Source organism: Patagioenas fasciata, chromosome 35, assembly GCF_037038585.1.
Source record: "Patagioenas fasciata isolate bPatFas1 chromosome 35, bPatFas1.hap1, whole genome shotgun sequence".
Classification (NCBI taxonomy): Eukaryota; Metazoa; Chordata; class Aves; order Columbiformes; family Columbidae; genus Patagioenas; species Patagioenas fasciata.
This window is the reverse complement of record NC_092554.1, coordinates 2486424-2507763: the sequence shown is the minus strand read 5'-3', so window position 1 is coordinate 2507763 and position 21340 is coordinate 2486424. Positions and strand designations below refer to the sequence as shown.

The 21340-nt window shown below is 66.9% G+C and overlaps 2 protein-coding genes across 2 annotated transcripts in view; one reads left to right on the top strand and one right to left on the bottom strand.

The window, feature by feature from the left end:
- Positions 1 to 1754: 1754 nt before the first annotated feature.
- Positions 1755 to 13066, bottom strand: AKT1S1 (AKT1 substrate 1). The gene is made up of 4 exons (XM_071801077.1): positions 12672 to 13066; positions 10497 to 10559; positions 5459 to 5592; positions 1755 to 2059 (listed from the first exon to the last, which is right to left on the bottom strand). Exons 1-4 carry the CDS (start codon positions 13009 to 13011, stop codon positions 1934 to 1936), a joined length of 663 nt encoding a protein of 220 aa, XP_071657178.1. The 5' UTR covers positions 13012 to 13066; the 3' UTR covers positions 1755 to 1933.
- Positions 13067 to 14074: 1008 nt separating this feature from the next.
- Positions 14075 to 21340, top strand: part of LOC139826137 (TBC1 domain family member 17-like) — a 45788-nt gene continuing 38522 nt past the window's right edge. Inside the window, 3 exon segments of the mRNA XM_071801098.1 lie at positions 14075 to 14118; positions 18486 to 18581; positions 20320 to 20382. Of these exon segments, the coding sequence (XP_071657199.1) occupies positions 14098 to 14118; positions 18486 to 18581; positions 20320 to 20382 (180 nt within the window). The 5' untranslated portion in view covers positions 14075 to 14097.

The window sequence follows — 21340 nt, the reverse complement described above, 5'->3', positions numbered from 1 at the left end:
ACCCCCAAACCCCTTGAACCCCCCAACCCCAAACCCCCTGCACCCCCAAACCTCTTGAACCCCAAACCTCTTTGCACCCCAAAACCCCTGGATCCCCAAAACCCCTTGAACCCCAAACTCCCTGCACCCCAAAACCTCTTGAACCCCTGAACCCCAAAACCCCTTGAACCCCAAACCCTCTGCACCCCCAAAACCCCTGAACCCCCAAACCCCCCTGAACCCCCAAATCTCTTTGCACCCCAAAAACCCATGAACCCCAAAACCGTGACCCCCCCCCCCATTTGCCCCATTGAAGCAGCAGTGAAGAAGGGGTTGAAATTTGGGGGGGGGGGGTGTTAACATCATAGGGCCCCCCAAAAATGGGTCACACCCCCCCCCCCCCCCCCCCCCACCCCAGAAGGAGTCCCCAAAAAAGAGGGGGACACACTGGGACCCCCCTCCCCCAAATCTCTGCACCCTCTTTCCCCCCCCCCCCCCAAAACTTTGGATTTTCACCCCAAATTAAAGGTTTTGTTGCTTGAACCTTCGTGGGTTTTAATGGGGGGGCCCAAAACTTCCCCTCCCGCCGTTGCCCCTTTAAGAGGGGGTGGCCCCGCCCCCTCCCGCTGTCCAATGAGAGCCCGAGGCTGGCAAAACATAAACATCGCTTTATTGGCTGGGGGGCGGAGCCTCCGCGGGCGCCGCCACCCAATCATCTTTGGAGAAAAATAAAGGGGCGGGGCTTCCCCCCCAACCCCAACATCTGGTACAAAACGGGGGGGGGGGCCCCAAATAGTTGGGGGTGTCAGTCAAAATGGGACCCCCTCCCCCCCCCAACCCCTTTTGAGGGGGGACCCCAAATCTTTGTGCAAGTGGGGGGGGGGAAGCACCCACCCCCCCCCCCATAATAAGACACTTGTGGGGGGGAGGGGCCGCCCCAATGTAGTGTGGGGTGGGGGAGGGGCCGCCCCCCCTTTTTGGGGACCCCCTGGGGGTGGGGGTGACCCATTTTTGGGGGGGGCCTATATTGACCCCCCCCCCCCCCCCAAATTCACCCCCCTTTTCACAGCTGTTTCAATGGGATAAATTGGGGGGGGGGGGTCGTGGTTTTGGGGGTCCCAGTGGGGGGGGGGGGGGGTGTCCCCGTTTTTTGGGGGGCGGGTCCCAGGTTTGGGGGGCATGGGGGGGGTCCCAGTGAGTGGATCCCCAGTTTTTGGGGGTCACTGAGGGTCCCAGTGGGGGGGGTCCCCAGCTTGGGGGGGGGTCCCCGTTTTTGGGGGGACACTGGGGGTCCCTGGTGTGTGTGTGGGAGGGGGGGTCCCCATTTTTGGGGGGGGGGGGGGTGGGGGTGTCACTGGGGTCCCTGGTTTTGGGTCACTGGGGGTCCCGGGGGGGTCCCCATTTCTTGGGGGGGGGGTCGTCACCGGGGGTCCCCATTTTTTTGTGGGTGGTCACTGGGGGTCCCCGTTATTGGGGGGGGTGGGTGTCACTTGGGGTCCCGGGGGGGTCCCCATTTTGGGGGGGGGAACCGGGGATCCCCGTTTTTTGGGGGGGTGGGGGGGTCCCCGTTACTTTGGTGGGGGTCACTGGGAGTCCCCGTTTTTGGGGGGGGGGGGGTTGGGTCACTGGGGGTCCCAGGGGGGTTCCCCATTTTAGGGGGGGGGTCCCCAGGGGTCCCCGTTTTTTGGGGGGGGGGACACTGTGGGTCCCCATTTTTGGGGGGGGGGGGGGTTGGGTCACTCGGCGTCCTGGGGCGGGGTCCCCATTTTGGGGGGGGGGGTCACCAGGTGTCCCCATTATTTTTGGGGGGGGTCACTGTGGGTCCCCATTTCTCGGGGGGTTGGGTCACTGGGGGTCCCACGGGGATCCCCGTTATTTTGGGGGGGGGTCACCGGGAGTCCCCGTTTTTGGGGGGGGGGTGGTGGGGGGGGTCCCCGTTATTTTGGGGGGGGGGTCACTGGGGGTCCCCGGCCAGCAGGCGGGGGCGGGGGAGGTCCCCGAACATCTCGGTGCCGTCGCCGCCCCCCCGCAGCAGCAGCGCCCGCATGGAGGCCGCGATGCGCTCCAGGTCGGGGGACGCCTGCAGAATGGGGGGGTCAGGGGGGGCTGCACCCCAAAAATGGACCCTGCACCCCCAGATCGGCCCCTGCACCCCAAAACCTGACCTGCACCCCAAAACCAGCCCCTGCCCCCCCGCAGCAGCAGCGCCCCCATGGAGGCCGCGATGCGCTCCAGGTCGGGGGACGCCTGCAGAATGGGGGGGTCAGGGGGGGCTGCACCCCAAAAATGGACCCTGCACCCCAAAAATGGACCCTGCACCCCCAGATTGGACCCTGCACCCGGACCCTGCACCCCAAAAATGGACCCTGCACCCCCAGATTGGACCCTGCACCCGGACCCTGCACCCCAAAAATGGACCCTGCACCCCCAAACCTGACCCTGCACCCCAAAACCAGCCCCTGGATCCCCACATCAGCCGCTGCACCCCAAAACCTGATGTGCACCCCAAAACCTGATGTGCACCCCCAGATCAGCCCCTGCACCCCAAAACCTGATGTGCACCCCCAGATCAGCCCCTGAACCCCAAATCCTCCACTGCACCCCCAGATCAGCCCCTGTACCCCCAAAACCTGACCCTGCACCCCCAGATCGGCCCCTGCACCCCAAAACCTGACCTGCACCCCAAAACCAGCCCCTGCCCCCCCGCAGCAGCAGCGCCCGCATGGAGGCCGCGATGCGCTCCAGGTCGGGGGACGCCTGCAAAACGGGGGGGTCAGGGGGGGCTGCACCCCAAAAATGGACCCTGCACCCCAAAACCAGCCCCTGGATCCCCACATCAGCCGCTGCACCCCAAAACCTGACGTGCACCCCAAAACCAGACCCTGCACCCCCAGATCAGCCCCTGCACCCCAAAACCTGATGTGCACCCCCAGATCAGCCCCTGTACCCCAAATCCTCCACTGCACCCCCAGATCAGCCCCTGTACCCCAAAACCTGACCCTGCACCCCCAGATCAGCCCCTGTACCCCAAAACCTGACGTGCACCCCAAAACCTGATGTGCACCCCCAGATCAGCCCCTGCACCCCAAATCCTCCACTGCACCCCCAGATCAGCCCCTGTACCCCCAAAACCTGATCCTGCACCCCCAGATCGGCCCCTGCACCCCAAAACCAGCCCCTGCCCCCCCGCAGCAGCAGCGCCCCCATGGAGGCCGCAATGCGCTCCAGGTCGGGGGACGCCTGCAGAATGGGGGGGTCAGGGGGGGCTGCACCCCAAAAACGGACCCTGCACCCCAAAAACGGACCCTGCACCCCCAGATCGGACCCTGCACCCCAAAACCAGCCCCTGGATCCCCACATCAGCCCCTGCACCCCAAAACCTGACGTGCACCCCCAGATCAGCCCCTGCACCCCCAGATCAGCCCCTGTACCCCAAAACCTGCCATGCATCCCCACATCAGCCCCTGCACCCCCAGATCAGCCCCTGCACCCCAAAACCTGATGTGCACCCCCAGATCAGCCCCTGCACCCCAAAACCTGATGTGCACCCCCAGATCAGCCCCTGCACCCCAAAACCTGATGTGCACCCCCAGATCAGCCCCTGCACCCCAAAACCTGACCCTGCACCCCCAGATCAGCCCCTGCACCCCAAAACCTGACGTGCACCCCAAAACCTGATGTGCACCCCCAGATCAGCCCCTGCATCCCAAATCCTCCACTGCACCCCCAGATCAGCCCCTGCACCCCAAATCCTCCACTGCACCCCCAGATCAGCCCCTGTACCCCAAAACCTGACCCTGCACCCCCAGATCGGACCCTGTACCCCAAAACCTGCCCTGCACCCCAAAACCAGCCCCTGCCCCCCCGCAGCAGCAGCGCCCCCATGGAGGCCGCGATGCGCTCCAGGTCGGGGGACGCCTGCAGAATGGGGGGGTCAGGGGGGGCTGCACCCCAAAAATGGACCCTGCACCCCAAAAATGGACCCTGCACCCCAAAACCAGCCCCTGGATCCCCACATCAGCCCCTGCACCCCAAAACCTGACGTGCACCCCAAAACCTGCCATGCACCCCCAGATCAGCCCCTGCACCCCAAATCCTCCACTGCACCCCCAGATCAGCCCCTGCACCCCAAAACCTGATCCTGCACCCCCACATCAGCCCCTGCACCCCCAGATCAGCCCCTGCACCCCGAAACTTGACGTGCACCCCAAAACCTGACCTTGCACCCCAGATCAGCCCCTGTACCCCAAAACCTGCCCTGTACCCCAAAACCAGCCCCTGGATCCCCACATCAGCCGCTGCACCCCAAAACCTGACGTACACCCCAAAACCTGATGTGCACCCCCAGATCAGCCCCTGCACCCCAAATCCTCCACTGCACCCCCAGATCAGCCCCTGTACCCCCAAAACCTGATCCTGCACCCCCAGATTGGCCCCTGCACCCCCAAACCTGACCTGTACCCCAAAACCAGCCCTGCCCCCCCGCAGCAGCAGCGCCCGCATGGAGGCCGCGATGCGCTCCAGGTCGGGGGACGCCTACAAAATGGGGGGGTCAGGGGGGGGCTGCACCCCAAAAACGGACCCTGCACCCCAAAACCAGCCCCTGGATCCCCACATCAGCCACTGCACCCCAAAACCTGATGTGCACCCCCAGATCAGCCCCTGTACCCCCAAAACCTGACCCTGCACCCCCAGATCAGCCCCTGCACCCCCAAATCAGCCCCTGTACCCCAAATTCTGCCCTGCCCCCCAAATATTCCCCTGCCCCCCCAATCCTCTCCTGCAGCCCAAATCCTGCTGCCCCCCCACCTTCCCCACCCCCCCAACCCCCCCCTCCCCACCCCACCCCCTCTGCCCCCCTTTCCCACCCAACCCCCTCCTTCCCCACCCCCAACCCCTTTGCCCCCCCCTCCCCACCCCACCCCCTCTGCCCCCCTTTCCCACCCAACCCCCCCTTCCCCACCCCCCCAACCCTCCCGACCCCCCCAATCCCCTCCCCCCCCTTTCCCACCCAATCCCCTCATTCCCCACCCCCCAAACCCTCTGCCCCATTCCCCACCCCCCCCGCCCCCCCTTTCCCAACCCCCCTATTCCCCACCCCCCCTTCCCCACCCCCTCTGCCCCCCCTTTTCCCACCCCCCAATCCCCCTTCCCACCCCCACCCCCTCTGCTCCCCCCCTCCCCACCCCCCCTGCCCCCCTCTTTCCCACCCCCCCCACCCTCCCCACCCCCCCAACCCCCTTTCCCCACCCCCCACCCCCTCTGCCCTCCCTTTTCCCACCCCCCCAACCCCCCTTCCCACCCCCACCCCCTCTGCCCCCCCTTGCCCCCCAAGCCCCCTTCCCACCCCCAACCCCTCTGCCCCCCCCCACCCCCCCTTCCCCACCCCCACCCCCTCTGCCCCCCCTCCCCACCCCCCCTGCCCCCCTCTTTCCCACCCTCCCCCGCCCCCAGCCCCTCCCCTCCCCCCCCCGCTCACCCTGTGGGGGGAGGGGTGTCCGGGGGGGGGTCCCCGCAGGCTCCACGTGGGGACGCTCACGGGCAGGCTCCGCGCGTACAGGGGCCCGGGGGGGGGCGGGGGGGGCGCCGGGGCCTCCTCCCCGGGGCTGCTCTCTGGGGGGGGGGGGGAACCGCAACGTCACCCCCGCAATGGGACCCCCCCTGCAATGGGACCCCCCCCGCAATGGGACCCCCCCTGCAATGGGACCCCCCGCAATGGGATCCCCCCACAATGGGACCCCCCCCGCAATGGGACCCCCCCTGCAATGGGACCCCCCCCGCAATGGGACCCCCCTGCAATGGGACCCCCCCCGCAATGGGACCCCCCGCAATGGGACCCCCCCGCAATGGGACCCCCCCACAACGTCACCCCCACAATGGGACCCCCCACAATGGGACCCCCCGCAATGGGACCCCCCCGCAATGGGACCCCCCCTGCAATGGGACCCCCCGCAATGGGACCCCCCACAATGGGACCCCCGCAATGGGATCCCCTGCAACGCCACCCCTGCAATGGGACCCCCCCACAATGGGACCCCCCCCGCAATGGGACCCCCGCAATGTCAGCCCCCCACAATGGGACCCCCCCCCGCAATGGAACCCCCCACAAGGTCACCCCTGCAATGGGACCCCCCGCAATGGGACCCCCTCAGCAATGGGACCCCCTCAGCAATGGGACCCCCCCGCAATGGGACCCCCCCTGCAATGGGACCCCCCACAACGTCACCCCCACAATGGGACCCCCCGCAATGGGACCCCCCCCACAATGGGACCCCCCCCTGCAATGGGACCCCCCCCGCAATGGGACCCCCCGCAATGGGACCCCCCCCGCAATGGGACCCCCGCAATGGGACCCCCCCCGCAATGGGACCCCCCCCGCAATGGGATCCCCCCACAATGGGACCCCCCCAGCAACGGGACCCCCGCAATGTCATTCCCCCACAATGGGACCCCCCCCGCAATGGGACCCCCCCCGCAATGGGACCCCCGCAATGGGACCCCCCCCGCAATGGGACCCCCCCCGCAATGGGACCCCCCCCGCAATGGGATCCCCCCGCAATGGGATCCCCCCCAGCAATGGGACCCCCGCAATGGGTCCCCCCGCAATGGGACCCCCCCTGCAATGGGACCCCCCCTGCAATGGGACCCCCCGCAATGGGACCCCCCCTGCAATGGGACCCCCCCACAATGGAACCCCCCTGCAATGGGACCCCCCCTGCAATGGGACCCCCCACAACGTCACCCCCACAATGGGACCCCCCGCAATGGGACCCCCCCCGCAATGGGACCCCCCTGCAATGGGACCCCCCACAACGTCACCCCCGCAATGGGACCCCTCGCAATGGGACCCCCCCCGCAACGGGACCCCCCCACAATGGGACCCTCTCAGCAATGGGACCCCCCCTGCAATGGGACCCCCCGCAATGGGACCCCCCCTGCAATTGGACCCCCCGCAATGGGACCCCCTGCAATGGGACCCCCCCCGCAATGGGACCCCCCGCAATGGGACCCTCCCACAACGGGACCCCCCCAGCAATGGGACCCCCCCCGCAATGGCACCCAATGGCCTCATGACCCCCCGCAATGGGACCCCCCCCACAATGGGACCCCCCTGCAATGGGACCCCCCCCACAATGGCACCCAATATCCCCATGACCCCCCACCAATGTGACCCCCCCCACAATGGCACCGAATGACCCCCCCCCAATGGTACCCAGTGGCCCCCCCACGATGTGACCCCCCCCCAATGGCCCCATGGCCCCCCCACAATGTGACCCCCCCCCCAATGTCACCCAATGACCCCCCCGCAATGGCACCCAGTGTCCCCATCACCCCCCCCGCAATGGTACCCAATGGCCCCATGGCCCCCCCGCAATGTGACCCCCACCCCCCCCAATGTCACCCAATGACCCCCCCCCCAACGGCACCCAATGGCCCCGTGACCTCCCCATGTCCCCCCATGTCCCTTCATGTCCCTGTGACCCCCCCCATGTCCCCATGTCCCCCCGTGTCCCCCCATGTCCCCATGTCCCCCCGTGTCCCTGTGTCCCCCCCGTGTCCCCACGTCCCCCCATGTCCCTTCATGTCCCTGTGTCCCCCCCATGTCCCCATGTCCCCCCCATGTCCCTTCATGTCCCTGTGTCCCCCCCATGTCCCCATGTCCCCCCCATGTCCCTTCATGTCCCTGTGTCCCCCTCGTGTCCCCCCCGTCTCCCCCATGTCCCTTCATGTCCCTGTGTCCCCCCCGTGTCCCCATGTCCCCCCCACGTCTCTGTGTGCCCGTGTCCCCATGTCCCCCCGTGTCCCTTCATGTCTCTGTGACCCCCCCATGTCTCCCCGTCCCCCCGTGTCCCCATGTCCCCCCATGTCCCTTCACGTCCCTGTGACCCCCCCATGTCCCCCCATCCCCCCATGTCCCTTCATGTCCCTATGTCCCCCCATGTCCCCATGTCCCCCCATGTCCCTTCATGTCCCTGTGTCCCCCCGTGTCCCCATGTCCCCCCACGTCTCTGTGTCCCCCCGTGTCCCCATGTCCCCGCCATGTTCCCCCACGTCCCTTCATGTCCCTGTGTCCCCCTGTGTCCCCCTGTCCCCCCCATGTCCCTTCATGTCCCTGTGTCCCCCTGTGTCCCCATGTCCCCCCCATGTTCCCCCATGTCCCCCCCATGTCCCTGTGTCCCCCCGTGTCCCCATGTCCCCCCGTATCCCCACGTCCCCCCATGTCCCTTTATGTCCCTGTGACCCCCCCATGTCCCCTCATGTCCCTGTGTCCCCCCATGTCCTCATGTCCTCATGTCCCCATGTGTCCCCCCATGTCCCCACATTGCCCCGTGTCCCCATGTCCCACCCTGTCCCTTCATGTCCCTGTGACACCCCCATGTCCCCATGTCCCCCTGTGACCCCCCATGTCCTCATGTGTCCCCCCATGTCCCCATGTCCCTGTGACCCCCACCATGTCCCCATGTGACCCCCCCATGTCCCCATGTCCCCCTGTGTCCCCCCATGTCCCTTCATGTCCCTGTGACCCCCCCATGTCCCCCTGTGTCCCCCCATGTCCCCATGTCCCTGTGACACCCCTATGTCCCCCCGTGTCCCCATGTCCCTTCACGTCCCTGTGACCCCCCCCATGTCCCCATGTCCCCCTGTGTCCCCCCATGTCCCCATGTCCCTGTGACCCCCCCATGTCCCCCTGTGTCCCCCCATGTCCCCATGTCCCTGTGACCCCCCCCATGTCCCCCTGTGTCCCCCCATGTCCCTGTGACCCCCCCATGTCCCTTCATGTCCCTGTGACCCCCCCATGTCCCCCTGTATCCCCCCATGTCCCCATGTCCCTGTGACCCTCCCATGTCCCCCTGTGTCCCCCCATGTCCCTTCATGTCCCTGTGACCCCCCCATGTCCCCCCATGTCCCTTCATGTCCCTGTGACCCCCCCATGTCCCCATGTCCCCCTGGGTCCCCCCATGTCCCTTCATGTCCCTGTGACCCCCCCATGTCCCCCTGTGTCCCCCCATGTCCCTTCATGTCCCTGTAACCCCCCCATGTCCCCATGTCCCCCTGTGTCCCCCCATGTCCCCATGTCCCTGTGACCCCCCCATGTCCCCCTGTGTCCCCCCATGTCCCCATGTCCCTGTGACCCCCCCATGTCCCCCTGTGTCCCCCCATGTCCCCATGTCCCTGTGACCCCCCCATGTCCCCCTGTGTCCCCCCATGTCCCTTCATGTCCCTGTGACCCCCCCATGTCCCCCTGTGTCCCCCCATGTCCCCATGTCCCTATGACCCCCCCATGTCCCCATGTCCCTGTGACCCCCCCATGTCCCCCTGTGTCCCCCCATGTCCCTGTGACCCCCCCATGTCCCCCTGTGTCCCCCCATGTCCCTTCATATCCCTGTGACCCCCCCATGTCCCCATGTCCCCCCATGTCCCTTCATATCCCTGTGACCCCCCCATGTCCCCCTGTGTCCCCCCATGTCCCCATGTCCCTATGACCCCCCCATGTCCCCCTGTGTCCCCCCATGTCCCCATGTCCCTGTGACCCCCCCATGTCCCCCTGTGTCCCCCATGTCCCCATGTCCCTGTGACCCCCCCATGTCCCCCTGTGTCCCCCCATGTCCCTTCATGTCCCTGTGACCCCCCCATGTCCCCATGTCCCCCCATGTCCCTTCATATCCCTGTGACCCCCCCATGTCCCCCTGTGTCCCCCCATGTCCCCATGTCCCTATGACCCCCCCATGTCCCCCTGTGTCCCCCCATGTCCCCATGTCCCTGTGACCCCCCCATGTCCCCCCATGTCCCTTCATGTCCCTGTGACCCCCCCATGTCCCCCCATGTCCCCCCATGTCCCTTCATGTCCCTGTGACCCCCCCATGTCCCCATGTCCCCCCATGTCCCTTCATATCCCTGTGACCCCCCCATGTCCCCCTGTGTCCCCCCATGTCCCCATGTCCCTATGACCCCCCCATGTCCCCCTGTGTCCCCCCATGTCCCCATGTCCCTGTGACCCCCCCATGTCCCCCCTGTCCCCCCATGCCCCCGTGACCCCCCCATGTCCCCCTGTGTCCCCCCATGTCCCTGTGACCCCCCCATGTCCCCCTGTGTCCCCCCATGTCCCTGTGACCCCCCCATGTCCCCGTGTCCCCCCACGTCCCTGTGACCCCCCCATGTCCCCCTGTGTCCCCCCATGTCCCCATGTCCCTGTGACCCCCCCATGTCCCCCTGTGTCCCCCCATGTCCCCATGTCCCTGTGACCCCCCCATGTCCCCCCAGGTCCCCATGTCCCTGTGACCCCATGTCCCCCTGTGTCCCCCCATGTCCCTGTGACCCCCCCATGTCCCTGTGACCCCCCATGTCCCTTCATGTCCCCGTGACCCCCCCATGTCCCCCTGTGTCCCCCCATGTCCCTGTGACCCCCCCATGTCCCCCTGTGTCCCCCCATGTCCCCGTGACCCACCCATGTCCCTGTGACCCCCCCATGTCCCCGTGTCCCCCCATGTCCCCGTGTCCCCCCACGTCCCCCGCACCGTCGGGGCTCTCGGGGTCGGACTCTGCACTGGGCTCCTCATCCTCGTCCATCAGGAACAGCCCTGGGGGGACACGGAGGGGGGGTCAGGGGACACCCGGCACCCCCCATGTCCCCAAATGTCCCCTCACCCCCCCCCAAGCCCCAACACCCCCCGGTGCCGTGTGTCCCCCCAATGTCCCCCACTGCCCCCCCATATGCCACATTTGCACCCTCACCCCAGTGTCCCCATCGCCCCCCCGGTGTCCCCATTGCCCCCCCAATGTCCCCAACGTCCTTCTGTGTCCCCCCCCCACCCCCAATACCCTCCCCACGTCCCCAATGTCCCCTCTTGTCATCCCTCATCAACCCCAACGTCCCCCCGGACTCCCCAGTGTCCCCCTCCTCACCTCCCAATGTCCCCAGTGTCCCTCTCAGTGTCCCCAGCAGCCCCCAGTGTCCCCCCCTCCATGTCCCTCGTGTCCCCAATGTCCCCCCATCGCCCCCCGCACTGTCCCCATGTCCATCCCCATTGTCCCATGTCCCCGCTCACCCCAGTGTCCCCATGTCCCCCCAATGTCCCTCCTATGTCCCCCCCTCACCCCCAATGTCCCCCCAATGTCCCCATGTCCGTCCTCACCCCCAATATCCTCCTAATGTCCCCATGTCCCCCTCACCACCAATGTCCCCATGTCCCTCATCACTCCCAACGTCCCCCCCATGTCCCCCTACAATGTCCCCCCTCACCCCCAATGCCCCCATGTCCCCTCCCTCACCTGCAACGTCCCCCCAATGTCCTCATGTCCCCCCCACCCCCAATGTCCCCAAGTCCCTCCCCCACCCCCAATGTCCCCATGTCCCTCCCCCCCCCCAATGTCCCCCCAATGTCCCCCTAATGTCCCCCCCACCCCCAATGTCCCCATGTCCCTCCCTCACCCCCAATGTCCCCCCAATGTCCCCCTAATGTCCCCCCCACCCCCAATGTCCCCATGTCCCCCCCTCACCCCCAATGTCCCCCCAATGTCCCCCCCACCCCCAATGTCCCCATGTCCCTCTCACCCCCAATGTCCCCCCAATGTCCCCCTAATGTCCCCCCCACCCCCAATGTCCCCATGTCCCTCCCTCACCCCCAATGTCCCCCCAATGTCCCCCCCACCCCCAATGTCCCCATGTCCCTCCCTCACCCCCAATGTCCCCCCAATGTCCCCCTCACCCCCAATGTCCCCATGTCCCTCCCCCACCCCCAATATCCCCCCCACCCCCAATGTCCCCATGACCCTCCCCCACCCCCAATGTCCCCCCAATGTCCCCATGTCCCTCCCCCACCCCCAATGTCCCGCCAATGTCCCCCCAATGTCCCCCCCACCCTCAATGTCCCCATGTCCCTCCCCCACCCCCAATATCCCCCCCACCCCCAATGTCCCCATGTCCCTCCCCCACCCCCAATGTCCCCCCAATGTCCCCATGTCCCTCCCCCACCCCCAATGTCCCCCCAATGTCCCCCTAATGTCCCCCCCACCCCCAATGTCCCCATGACCCTCCCCCACCCCCAATGTCCCCCCAATGTCCCCATGACCCTCCCCCACCCCCAATGTCCCCCCAATGTCCCCATGTCCCCCTCACCCCCAATGTCCCCATGTCCCTCCCCCACCCCCAATGTCTCCCCAATGTCCCCATGTCCCTCCCTCACCCCCAATGTCCCCCCAATGTCCCCCTAATGTCCCCCCCACCACCAATGTCCCCATGTCCCCCCCTCACCCCCAATGTCCCCATGTCCCCCCTCACCCCCAATGTCCCCATGTTCCCCCTCACCTCCAATGTCCCCCCAATGTCCCCATGTCCGTCCCCCCCCAATGTCCCCAAGTCCCTCCCTCACCCCCAATGTCCCCCCAATGTCCCCCTAATATCCCCCCCACCCCCAATGTCCCCATGTCCCCCCCACCCCCAATGTCCCCAAGTCCCTCCCTCACCCCCAATGTCCCCCTAATGTCGCCCTAATATCCCCCCCACCCCCAATGTCCCCATGTCCCCCCTCACCCCCAATGTCCCCCCAATGTCCCCCCCACCTCCAATGTCCCCCATGTCCCCTAATGTCCCCCCCACCCATAATGTCCCCCCTCACCCCCAATGTCTCCCCCCCCCCATCCCCTCACTGTCCCCCCACATCCCCTCCCTCCCCCCCATGACCCCCCCTCACCGGTGACGTCACTGGGCGCGGCCCCGCCCCTCCGCCCGCCCCTGTCGCCGCGGGGGGGGCTGGGGGAGCTCCCCGCCGGTTCCCGCGGCGGCTCGGGCGGCAGCGCCGGGGGGGTCCCCGCCAGGGCCCGGTGCGCGGCCGCGATGTCGGGCAGGAAGCGGCGGGCGGCGGCGCCCAGCGGCCCGGGCCCGTGGTGCGCGTAGGCGCGGGGCCCCCCCGGGCCCCCCCAGGCCGTCAGCAGCACCACCTCGGCGCCGGTGGCCCCCCGGTAGCCCTCGGCCGCCGCCACCAGCGCGGCCCAGCGCTCCCGCTGCGCGTCGCCCATAGGGGCCGCCCACATCGGGGGGGGGAACCGGGGGGGAGCCGGGGGGGGGGGGGGGGGGCGGCCCCGGGGGTCCCGGTGCCGCGGAGCCGCTCGCCGACCCGGCCCGCCCGCCAAGATGGCGGGGGCGGAAGGGGCGGGGCCGGGAAGGGGCGGGGGGCGTGGCTGCAGAGGGGACGGCGGGGAAAGGGCGGGGGGCGTGGCTAGAGAGGGTGGGGGCGTGGCTAGAGAGGGTGGGGGCGTGGCGAGAGACCGGACGGGGTAAACAGGCGAGGGGGCGTGGCTAGAGAGGGTGGGGGCGTGGCGAGAGACGAGACGGGGTAAACAGGCGAGGGGGCGTGGCTAGAGAGGGTGGGGGTGTGGCGAGAGAGGGTGGGGGGTGTGGCTAAAGACTGGACGGGGTAAAAAGGGTGAGGGGGCGTGGCTAGAGAGGGTGGGGGCGTGGCTAGAGAGGGAGAACGGTAAACAAGTGAGGGGGCGTGGCTAGAGAGGCTGGGGGCGTGGCTAAAGACTGGACGAGGTAAAAAGGGCGAGGGGGCGTGGCTAGAGAGGGAGAACGGTAAACAAGTGAGGGGGCGTGGCTAGAGAGGCTGGGGGCGTGGCTAAAGACTGGACGAGGTAAAAAGGGCGAGGGGGCGTGGCTAGAGACGGGACAGCGGTAAACAAGCGAGGGGGCGTGGCTAGAGAGAGTGGGGGCGTGACTAGAAAGGGTGGGGGCGTGGCTACAGACGGGACAGCGGTAAACAAGGCAGGGGGCGTGGCTAGAGAGGAATGGGGCGTGGTTATAGACCTGGAGCGGGTAAATGAGTGAGGGGGCGTGGCTAGAGAAGGAGGGGGCGTGGTTATAGACGGGGAAAGTGGTAAATGAGCTAGGGGGAGTGGTCACGGAGGGAGGAGGCGTGGTTAGGGAGGAAGGGGGCGTGGTTAGAGACGCGACGGTGGTAAACGAGCGAGGGGGCGTGGTTTAGAGAGGGACGGGGCGTGGTCAGGGAGGGAGCGGGCGTGGCTACAAACAGGAGAACACTAATGGACGAGGGGGCGTGGTCGAGGGGAAGGGGCGTGTCCGGAAGGGGCGGGGCGGCTGGCGGAAGCGGCGAGTGGAGGATGGAGGCGGCGGGCGGGAGGGTGAGGCGGCGGCCACGCGACCCCCGTGTCCCCCGTGTCCCCATGGGTGACAGCCCCGTGTCCCCCATGGGTGACAGCCCCGTGTCCCCCGTGTTCCCATTGGTGACACCCCCGTGTCCCCCCGTGTCCACCATTGGTGACACCCCCGTGTCCCCCGTGTCCACCATGGGTGACAGCCCCGTGTTCCCCATGGGTGACAGCCCCGTGTCCCCATTGGTGACACCCCCGTGTCCCCCCGTGTCCCCATTGGTGACACCCCCGTGTCCCCCGTGTCCACCATTGGTGACACCCCCGTGTCCCCCGTGTCCACCATGGGTGACACCCCCGTGTTCCCCATGGGTGACAGCCCCGTGTCCCCATTGGTGACACCCCCGTGTCCCCCCGTGTCCACCATGGGTGACACCCCCGAGTTCCCATGGGTGACACCCCCGTGTCCCCCGTGTCCCCATGGGTGACACCCCCGTGTCCCCCATGTCCCCCCATTGGGGACACCCCTATGTCCGCCCATGTCCCCACCATTAGTGACACCCCCATGTCCCCCATTGGTGACACCCCCGTGTCCCCCGTGTTCCCCATTGGTGACACCCCCATATCCCCCCGTGTCCCCACCATTGGTGACAACTCCCATGTCCCCCCATGGGTGACACCCCCCTGTTCCCCATAGGTGACACCCCTGGGTCCCCACCATTGGTGACACCCCTGGGTCCCCCATATCCCACCATTGGGGACACCCCCGTGTCCCTCTGTGTCCCCCATTGGCGACACCCCCGTATCCCCCCGTGTCCCCCCATGGGTGACACCCCCATGTACCCCCTTGTCCCTTGTGTCCCCCCATTGGTGACACCCCCACATCCCCCTGTGTCCCCTCGTTGGGGACACCCCTGTCTCCCCATTGGTGACTCCCCCTGTGTCCCCCCATGGGTGACACCCCCACATCCCCCCATATCTCCCCATGTCCCTTGTGTCCCCCCATTGGTGACACCCCCACATCCCCCTGTGTCCCCCCATGGGTGACACCCCCACATCCCCCCATATCTCCCCATGTCCCTTGTGTCCCCCCCTTGGTGACACCCCTGTGTCCCCCATATCCCACCATTGGGGACACCCCCGTGTCCCCCCATTGGCAACACCTCCTTGTCCCACTGTGTCCCCCCCATTGGTGACACCCCCGTGTCCCCCGTGTCCCCCCATTGGTGACACCTCCTTGTCCCACTGTGTCCCCCCCATTGGTGACACCCCCATGTCCCCTCGTGTCCCCCCATTGATGACACCCCCATGTCCCCCATGTCCCCCCATTGGCCACACCCCCATGTCCCCCATGTCCCCCCATTGATGACACCCCCATGTCCCCCATGTCCCCCCATTGGCCACACCCCCATGTCCCCCCATGTCCCCCCATTGATGACACCCCCATGTCCCCCATGTCCCCCCATTGGCCACACCCCCATGTCCCCTCGTGTCCCCCCATTGATGACACCCCCATGTCCCCCATGTCCCCCCATTGGCAACACCCCCATGTCCCCTCGTGTCCCCCCATTGATGACACCCCCGTGTCCCCTCGTGTCCCCCCATTGATGACACCCCCATGTCCCCCATGTCCCCCCATTGGCAACACCCCCATGTCCCCTCGTGTCCCCCCATTGATGACACCCCCGTGTCCCCTCGTGTCCCCCCATTGATGACACCCCCATGTCCCCCATGTCCCCCCATTGGTGACACCCGCATGTCCCCACCAGGCTTGGGGTGCCCAGTTTGGGGTGCTCGGGACACCCTGGGATTCGGGGCCGGGGGGGCCGGGTGACGTGGGGACAGGGGTGACGGGTGACCCTGGTGACAGGGGTGACAGAGGTGACAAGTCATGGGGTGACAGGTGACCCTAGCGACAGGTGACACAGGTCACGGGGGTGACAGGTGACACCAGTGACAGGTGACACAAGTGACAGGTGACACAGGTGACCAGGTGACAAGTGATGGGGTGACAAGTGACAGGTGACACAGGTGATGGGTGACAGGTGACACAAGTGACAGGTGACAGGAGCGACAGGTGATGGGGTGACAGGTGACATAGGTGCCCTGGTGACGCAGGTGACAGGCGATGGGGTGACAAGTGACACAGGTGGCGGGTGACAGGTGACCCAAGTGATAGGTGACACGAGTGACAGCTGATGGGGTGCCAGGTGACACAGGTGCCCAGGTGACACAGGTGAGAGGTGACAGGTGATGGGGTACCAGGTGACACAGGTGACATCGGTGCCAGGTGACACAGGTGCCCAGGTGACACAGGTGAGAGGTGACACAGGTGACGGGGTCACAGGTCCCCGGTGACACCGGTGACACAGGTGACAGGTGATGGGGTGCCAGGTGACACAGGTGGCACCAGTGACCCAGGTGCTGGGTGACACAGGTGACATGGGTGACACAGGTGACCCGGGTGACATGGGTGCCAGGTGACCCAGGTGCCAGGTGACGGGATGCCGGGTGACACAGGTGACACAGGTGACACTGGTGACGGGGTGCTGGGTGACACAGGTGACACGGGTGACATGAGTGACACAGGTGACAGGTGATGGGGTGCCGGGTGACCCAGGTGACACGGGTGACCCAGGTGACATGGGTGACACAGGTGCCAGGTGACACCGGTGACCCAGGTGACAGGTGCCAGGTGACAGAGGTGACATGGGTGACACAGGTGACGGGGTGCCGGGTGACACAGGTGATCCGGTGACACAGGTGACTCGGGTGACATGGGTGCCAGGTGACACAGGTGACACGGGTAACACAGATGATCCGGGTGACGGGGTGCCGGGTGACACAGGTGACAGAGGTGACATGGGTGACAGAGGTGACACGGGTGACCCAGGTGACAGGTGATGGGGTGCCGGGTGACCCAGTTGACACAGGTGACCTGGGTGACCCGGGTGACAGATAACACGGGTGATGCAGGTGACCCAGGTGACACAGGTGACCCGGGTGACAGGTGAGACAGGTGACACGGGTGACACGGGTGACACAGGTGACAGGTGGCACGGATGACCCGGGTGACAGGTGACACAGGTGACCCGGGTGCCAGGTGACACAGGTGACACGGGTGACCCGGGTGGCAGGTGACACAGGTGACCCAGGTGACACAGGTGACACGGGTGACACAGGTGCCAGGTGACACAGGTGACCCGGGTGGCAGGTGACACAGGTGACACAGGTGACCCGGGTGACAGGTGACACAGGTGACAGGTGACCCAGGTGACCCGGGTGGCAGGTGACCCAGGTGACACAGGTGACCTGGGTGCCAGGTGACACAGGTGACACAGGTGACCCGGGTGCCAGGTGACACAGGTGACACGGGTGACCCGGGTGGCAGGTGACACAGGTGACCCAGGTGACACAGGTGACCCAGGTGACACAGGTGACACGGGTGACACAGGTGCCAGGTGACACAGGTGACCCGGGTGGCAGGTGACACAGGTGACACAGGTGACCCGGGTGACAGGTGACACAGGTGACAGGTGACCCAGGTGACCCGGGTGGCAGGTGACCCAGGTGACACAGGTGACCCAGGTGACACAGGTGACCTGGGTGCCAGGTGACACAGGTGACCCAGGTGACCCGGGTGCCAGGTGACACAGGTGCCGGGTGACCCGGGTGACAGGTGACACAGGTGACCCAGGTGACCCAGGTGCCAGGTGACACAGGTGACACGGGTGACCTGGGTGACACGGGTGGCAGGTGACACAGGTGACACAGATGACCAGGTGACCCGGGTGGCAGGTGACACAGGTGACAGGTGACCCAGGTGACCCGGGTGCCAGGTGACCCAGGTGACACAGGTGACACAGGTGACCCGGGTGCCAGGTGACACAGGTGACACAGGTGACCCAGGTGACACGGGTGACAGGTGACACGGGTGACACAGGTGACCCGGGTGCCAGGTGACACAGGTGACACAGGTGACACAGGTGACACGGGTGACAGGTGACACAGGTGACCCAGGTGACACGGGTGACCCGGGTGCCAGGTGACCCAGGTGACACAGGTGACACAGGTGACACGGGTGACACGGGTGCCGGGTGACCCGGGTGCCAGGTGACACAGGTGACACAGGTGACCCAGGTGACACGGGTGCCAGGTGACACAGGTGACACAGGTGACCCAGGTGACACAGGTGACCCGGGTGACCCAGGTGACCCAGGTGCCAGGTGACCCAGGTGACACAGGTGACAGGTGACCCAGGTGACCCGGGTACCAGGTGACACAGGTGCCGGGTGACCCGGGTGACAGGTGACACAGGTGACACAGGTGACAGAGGTGACCCAGGTGACCCAGGTGACCCAGGTGCCGGGTGACCCGGGTGACCCGTCCGCTGTCCCCAGGTCCTGCTCGATGTCCCCGTGTCCGTCCCCACCCGGCTCCACCCCTCCCCCGCCGGCCAGGGGCTGCTGGGGGGGCGACTGCAGCTGCTGGAGGAGGTGACTGGGGAATGGGGGCACTGGGAGCACTGGGAGCACTGGGAGGGACTGGGGAATGGGGGCACTGGGAGCACTGGGAGCACTGGGAGGGACTGGGAGGGACTGGGGAATGGGGGCACTGGGAGCACTGGGAGGGACTGGGAGGGACTGGGAGGGACTGGGGAATGGGGGCTGGGGGCACTGGGAGCACTGGGAGGGACTGGGAGGGACTGGGGAATGGGGGCACTGGGAGCACTGGGAGCACTGGGAGGGACTGGGGAATGGGGGCACTGGGAGCACTGGGAGCACTGGGAGGGACTGGGGAATGGGGACTGGGGACTGGGAGGGACTGGGGAATGGGGAATGGGGGCTGGGGACTGGGAGGGACTGGGGAATGGGGAATGGGGGCTGGGGACTGGGATGGACTGGGAGGGACTGGGGAATGGGGACTGGGGACTGGGAGGGACTGGGAGGGACTGGGGAATGGGGGCTGGGCACTGGGAGCACTGGGAGGGACTGGGAGGGACTGGGAGGGACTGGGGAATGGGGGCTGGGGACTGGGAGGGACTGGGAGGGACTGGGAGGGACTGGGAGGGACTGGGGAATGGGGGCTGGGGACACTGGGAGCACTGGGAGGGACTGGGAGGGACTGGGGAATGGGGAATGGGGACTGGGATGGACTGGGAGGGACTGGGAGGGACTGGGGAATGGGGGCTGGGGACACTGGGAGCACTGGGAGGGACTGGGAGGGACTGGGGAATGGGGAATGGGGACTGGGATGGACTGGGAGGGACTGGGAGGGACTGGGGAATGGGGGCTGGGGGCACTGGGAGCACTGGGAGGGACTGGGAAATGGGGACTGGGGGCACTGGGAGGGACTGGGAGGGACTGGGGAATGGGGGCACTGGGAGCACTGGGAGGGACTGGGAGGGACTGGGGAATGGGGACTGGGGACTGGGATCGACTGGGAGGGAATGGGGAATTGGGGCTGGGGACTGGGATGGACTGGGAGGGACTGGGAGGGACTGGGGAATGGGGGCTGGGGACACTGGGAGCACTGGGAGGGACTGGGAGGGACTGGGGAATGGGGGCACTGGGAGCACTGGGAGGGACTGGGATGGACTGGGAGGGACTGGGGAATGGGGAATGGGGACTGGGATGGACTGGGAGGGACTGGGAGGGACTGGGGAATGGGGGCTGGGGACACTGGGAGCACTGGGAGGGACTGGGGAATGGGGGCTGGGCACTGGGAGCACTGGGAGGGACTGGGAGGGACTGGGGAATGGGGAATGGGGACTGGGATGGACTGGGAGGGACTGGGAGGGACTGGGGAATGGGGGCTGGGCACTGGGAGCACTGGGAGGGACTGGGAGGGACTGGGGAATGGGGACTGGGGACTGGGAGGGACTGGGAGGGACTGGGAGGGACTGGGAGGGACTGGGGAATGGGGACTGGGGACTGGGAGCACTGGTCTGTACTGGTCTATGCTGGGCTGTGCTGGTCGATGCGGATTCATAGCGGGACGTGCTGTTCTGTACTGGTCCGTCTGGGTCTATACTGGTCTGTACTGGCTTATACTGGTCTATACTGGCCTGTAGTGGGGTGCACTGGTCTATACCGGTGTGTAGTGGTTTATGCTGGTCTATACCGGTCTGCACTGGTGTGCAGGGGTCTATACCGGTTTGTACTGGTGTGCACTGGTCTATACTGGTCTGTACTGGTGTGCACTGGTCTATACTGGTCTGTACTGGTTCTGCAGCCGGAGGGGCTGGTGCTGCAGTGGGAGCCACTGGAACAGCCCTGGGACCTCCCCGGTGACACCGTGAGACCCCGTGACCCCCTGACCCCTGTGACCCCCTGTGCCCTCTGACCCCCCCATGACCTCCCCGTGACCCCCAGACCCCCCATGACCCCCGAGCCCCTGTGACCCCTGTGACCCCCCATGACCCCCCATGACCCCCGAGCCCCTGTGACCCCTATGACCCCCCATGACCCCCGAGCCCCTATGACCCCCTGACCCCCCATGACCCCCGAGCCCCTGTGACCCCCTGACTCCCATCACCCCCTGACCCCCTGTGACCCCCTGACCCCTCATCACCCCCCGACCTGTCTGACCCCCTGACCCCCATGACCCCTGATCGCTGTGGCCCCCTGACCCCCCATCACCCCCTGACCCCCTGTGACCTCCTGACCCCTGTGACCCCCTGACCCCCCACGACCCCCGAGCCCCTGTGACCCCTATGACCCCCCATGACCCCCCATGACCCCTGAGCCCCTATGACCCCCTGACCCCCCATGACCCCCGAGCCCCTGTGACCCCTATGACCCCCCATGACCTCCCATGACCCCTGAGCCCCTGTGACCCCCTGACCCCCATCACCCCCTGACCCCCTGTGACCCCCTGACCCCTCATCACCCCTGACCCCTGTGACCCCCTGACCCCGTGTGACCCCCGAGCCCCTGTGACCCCTCTGACCCCCCATGACCCCCCATGACCCCTGAGCCCCTGTGACCCCCTGACCCCCCATGACCCCCAAGCCCCTGTGACCCCCTGTGACCCTGTGACCCCTCATCACCCCTTGACCCCCTGTGACCCCTGTGACCCCCTGACCCCTCATCACCCCCTAACTCCCTGTGACCCCATGACCCCTGTGCCCCCCTGACCCCCATCACCCCCTGACCCCCCATCACCCCTGACCCCTGTGACCCCCTGACCCCGTGTGACCCTGTGACCCCCCCCGTGACCCCCCCAAACCCCATGACTCCTGACCCCTGTGACC

Bases quoted from the DNA above. Each gene is read 5' to 3' on its own strand.
- AKT1S1 (XM_071801077.1), bottom strand. From the start codon at position 13,011: ATGTGGGCGGCCCCTATGGGCGACGCGCAGCGGGAGCGCTGGGCCGCG. The intron at 10,560-12,671 runs GTGAGGGGGGGT...GTGTCCCCCCAG, and splicing joins CGCGCCCAGTGACGTCACCG to GGCTGTTCCTGATGGACGAG. The intron at 2,060-5,458 runs GTGAGCGGGGGG...CCCATTCTGCAG, and splicing joins GACACCCCTCCCCCCACAGG to GCGTCCCCCGACCTGGAGCG.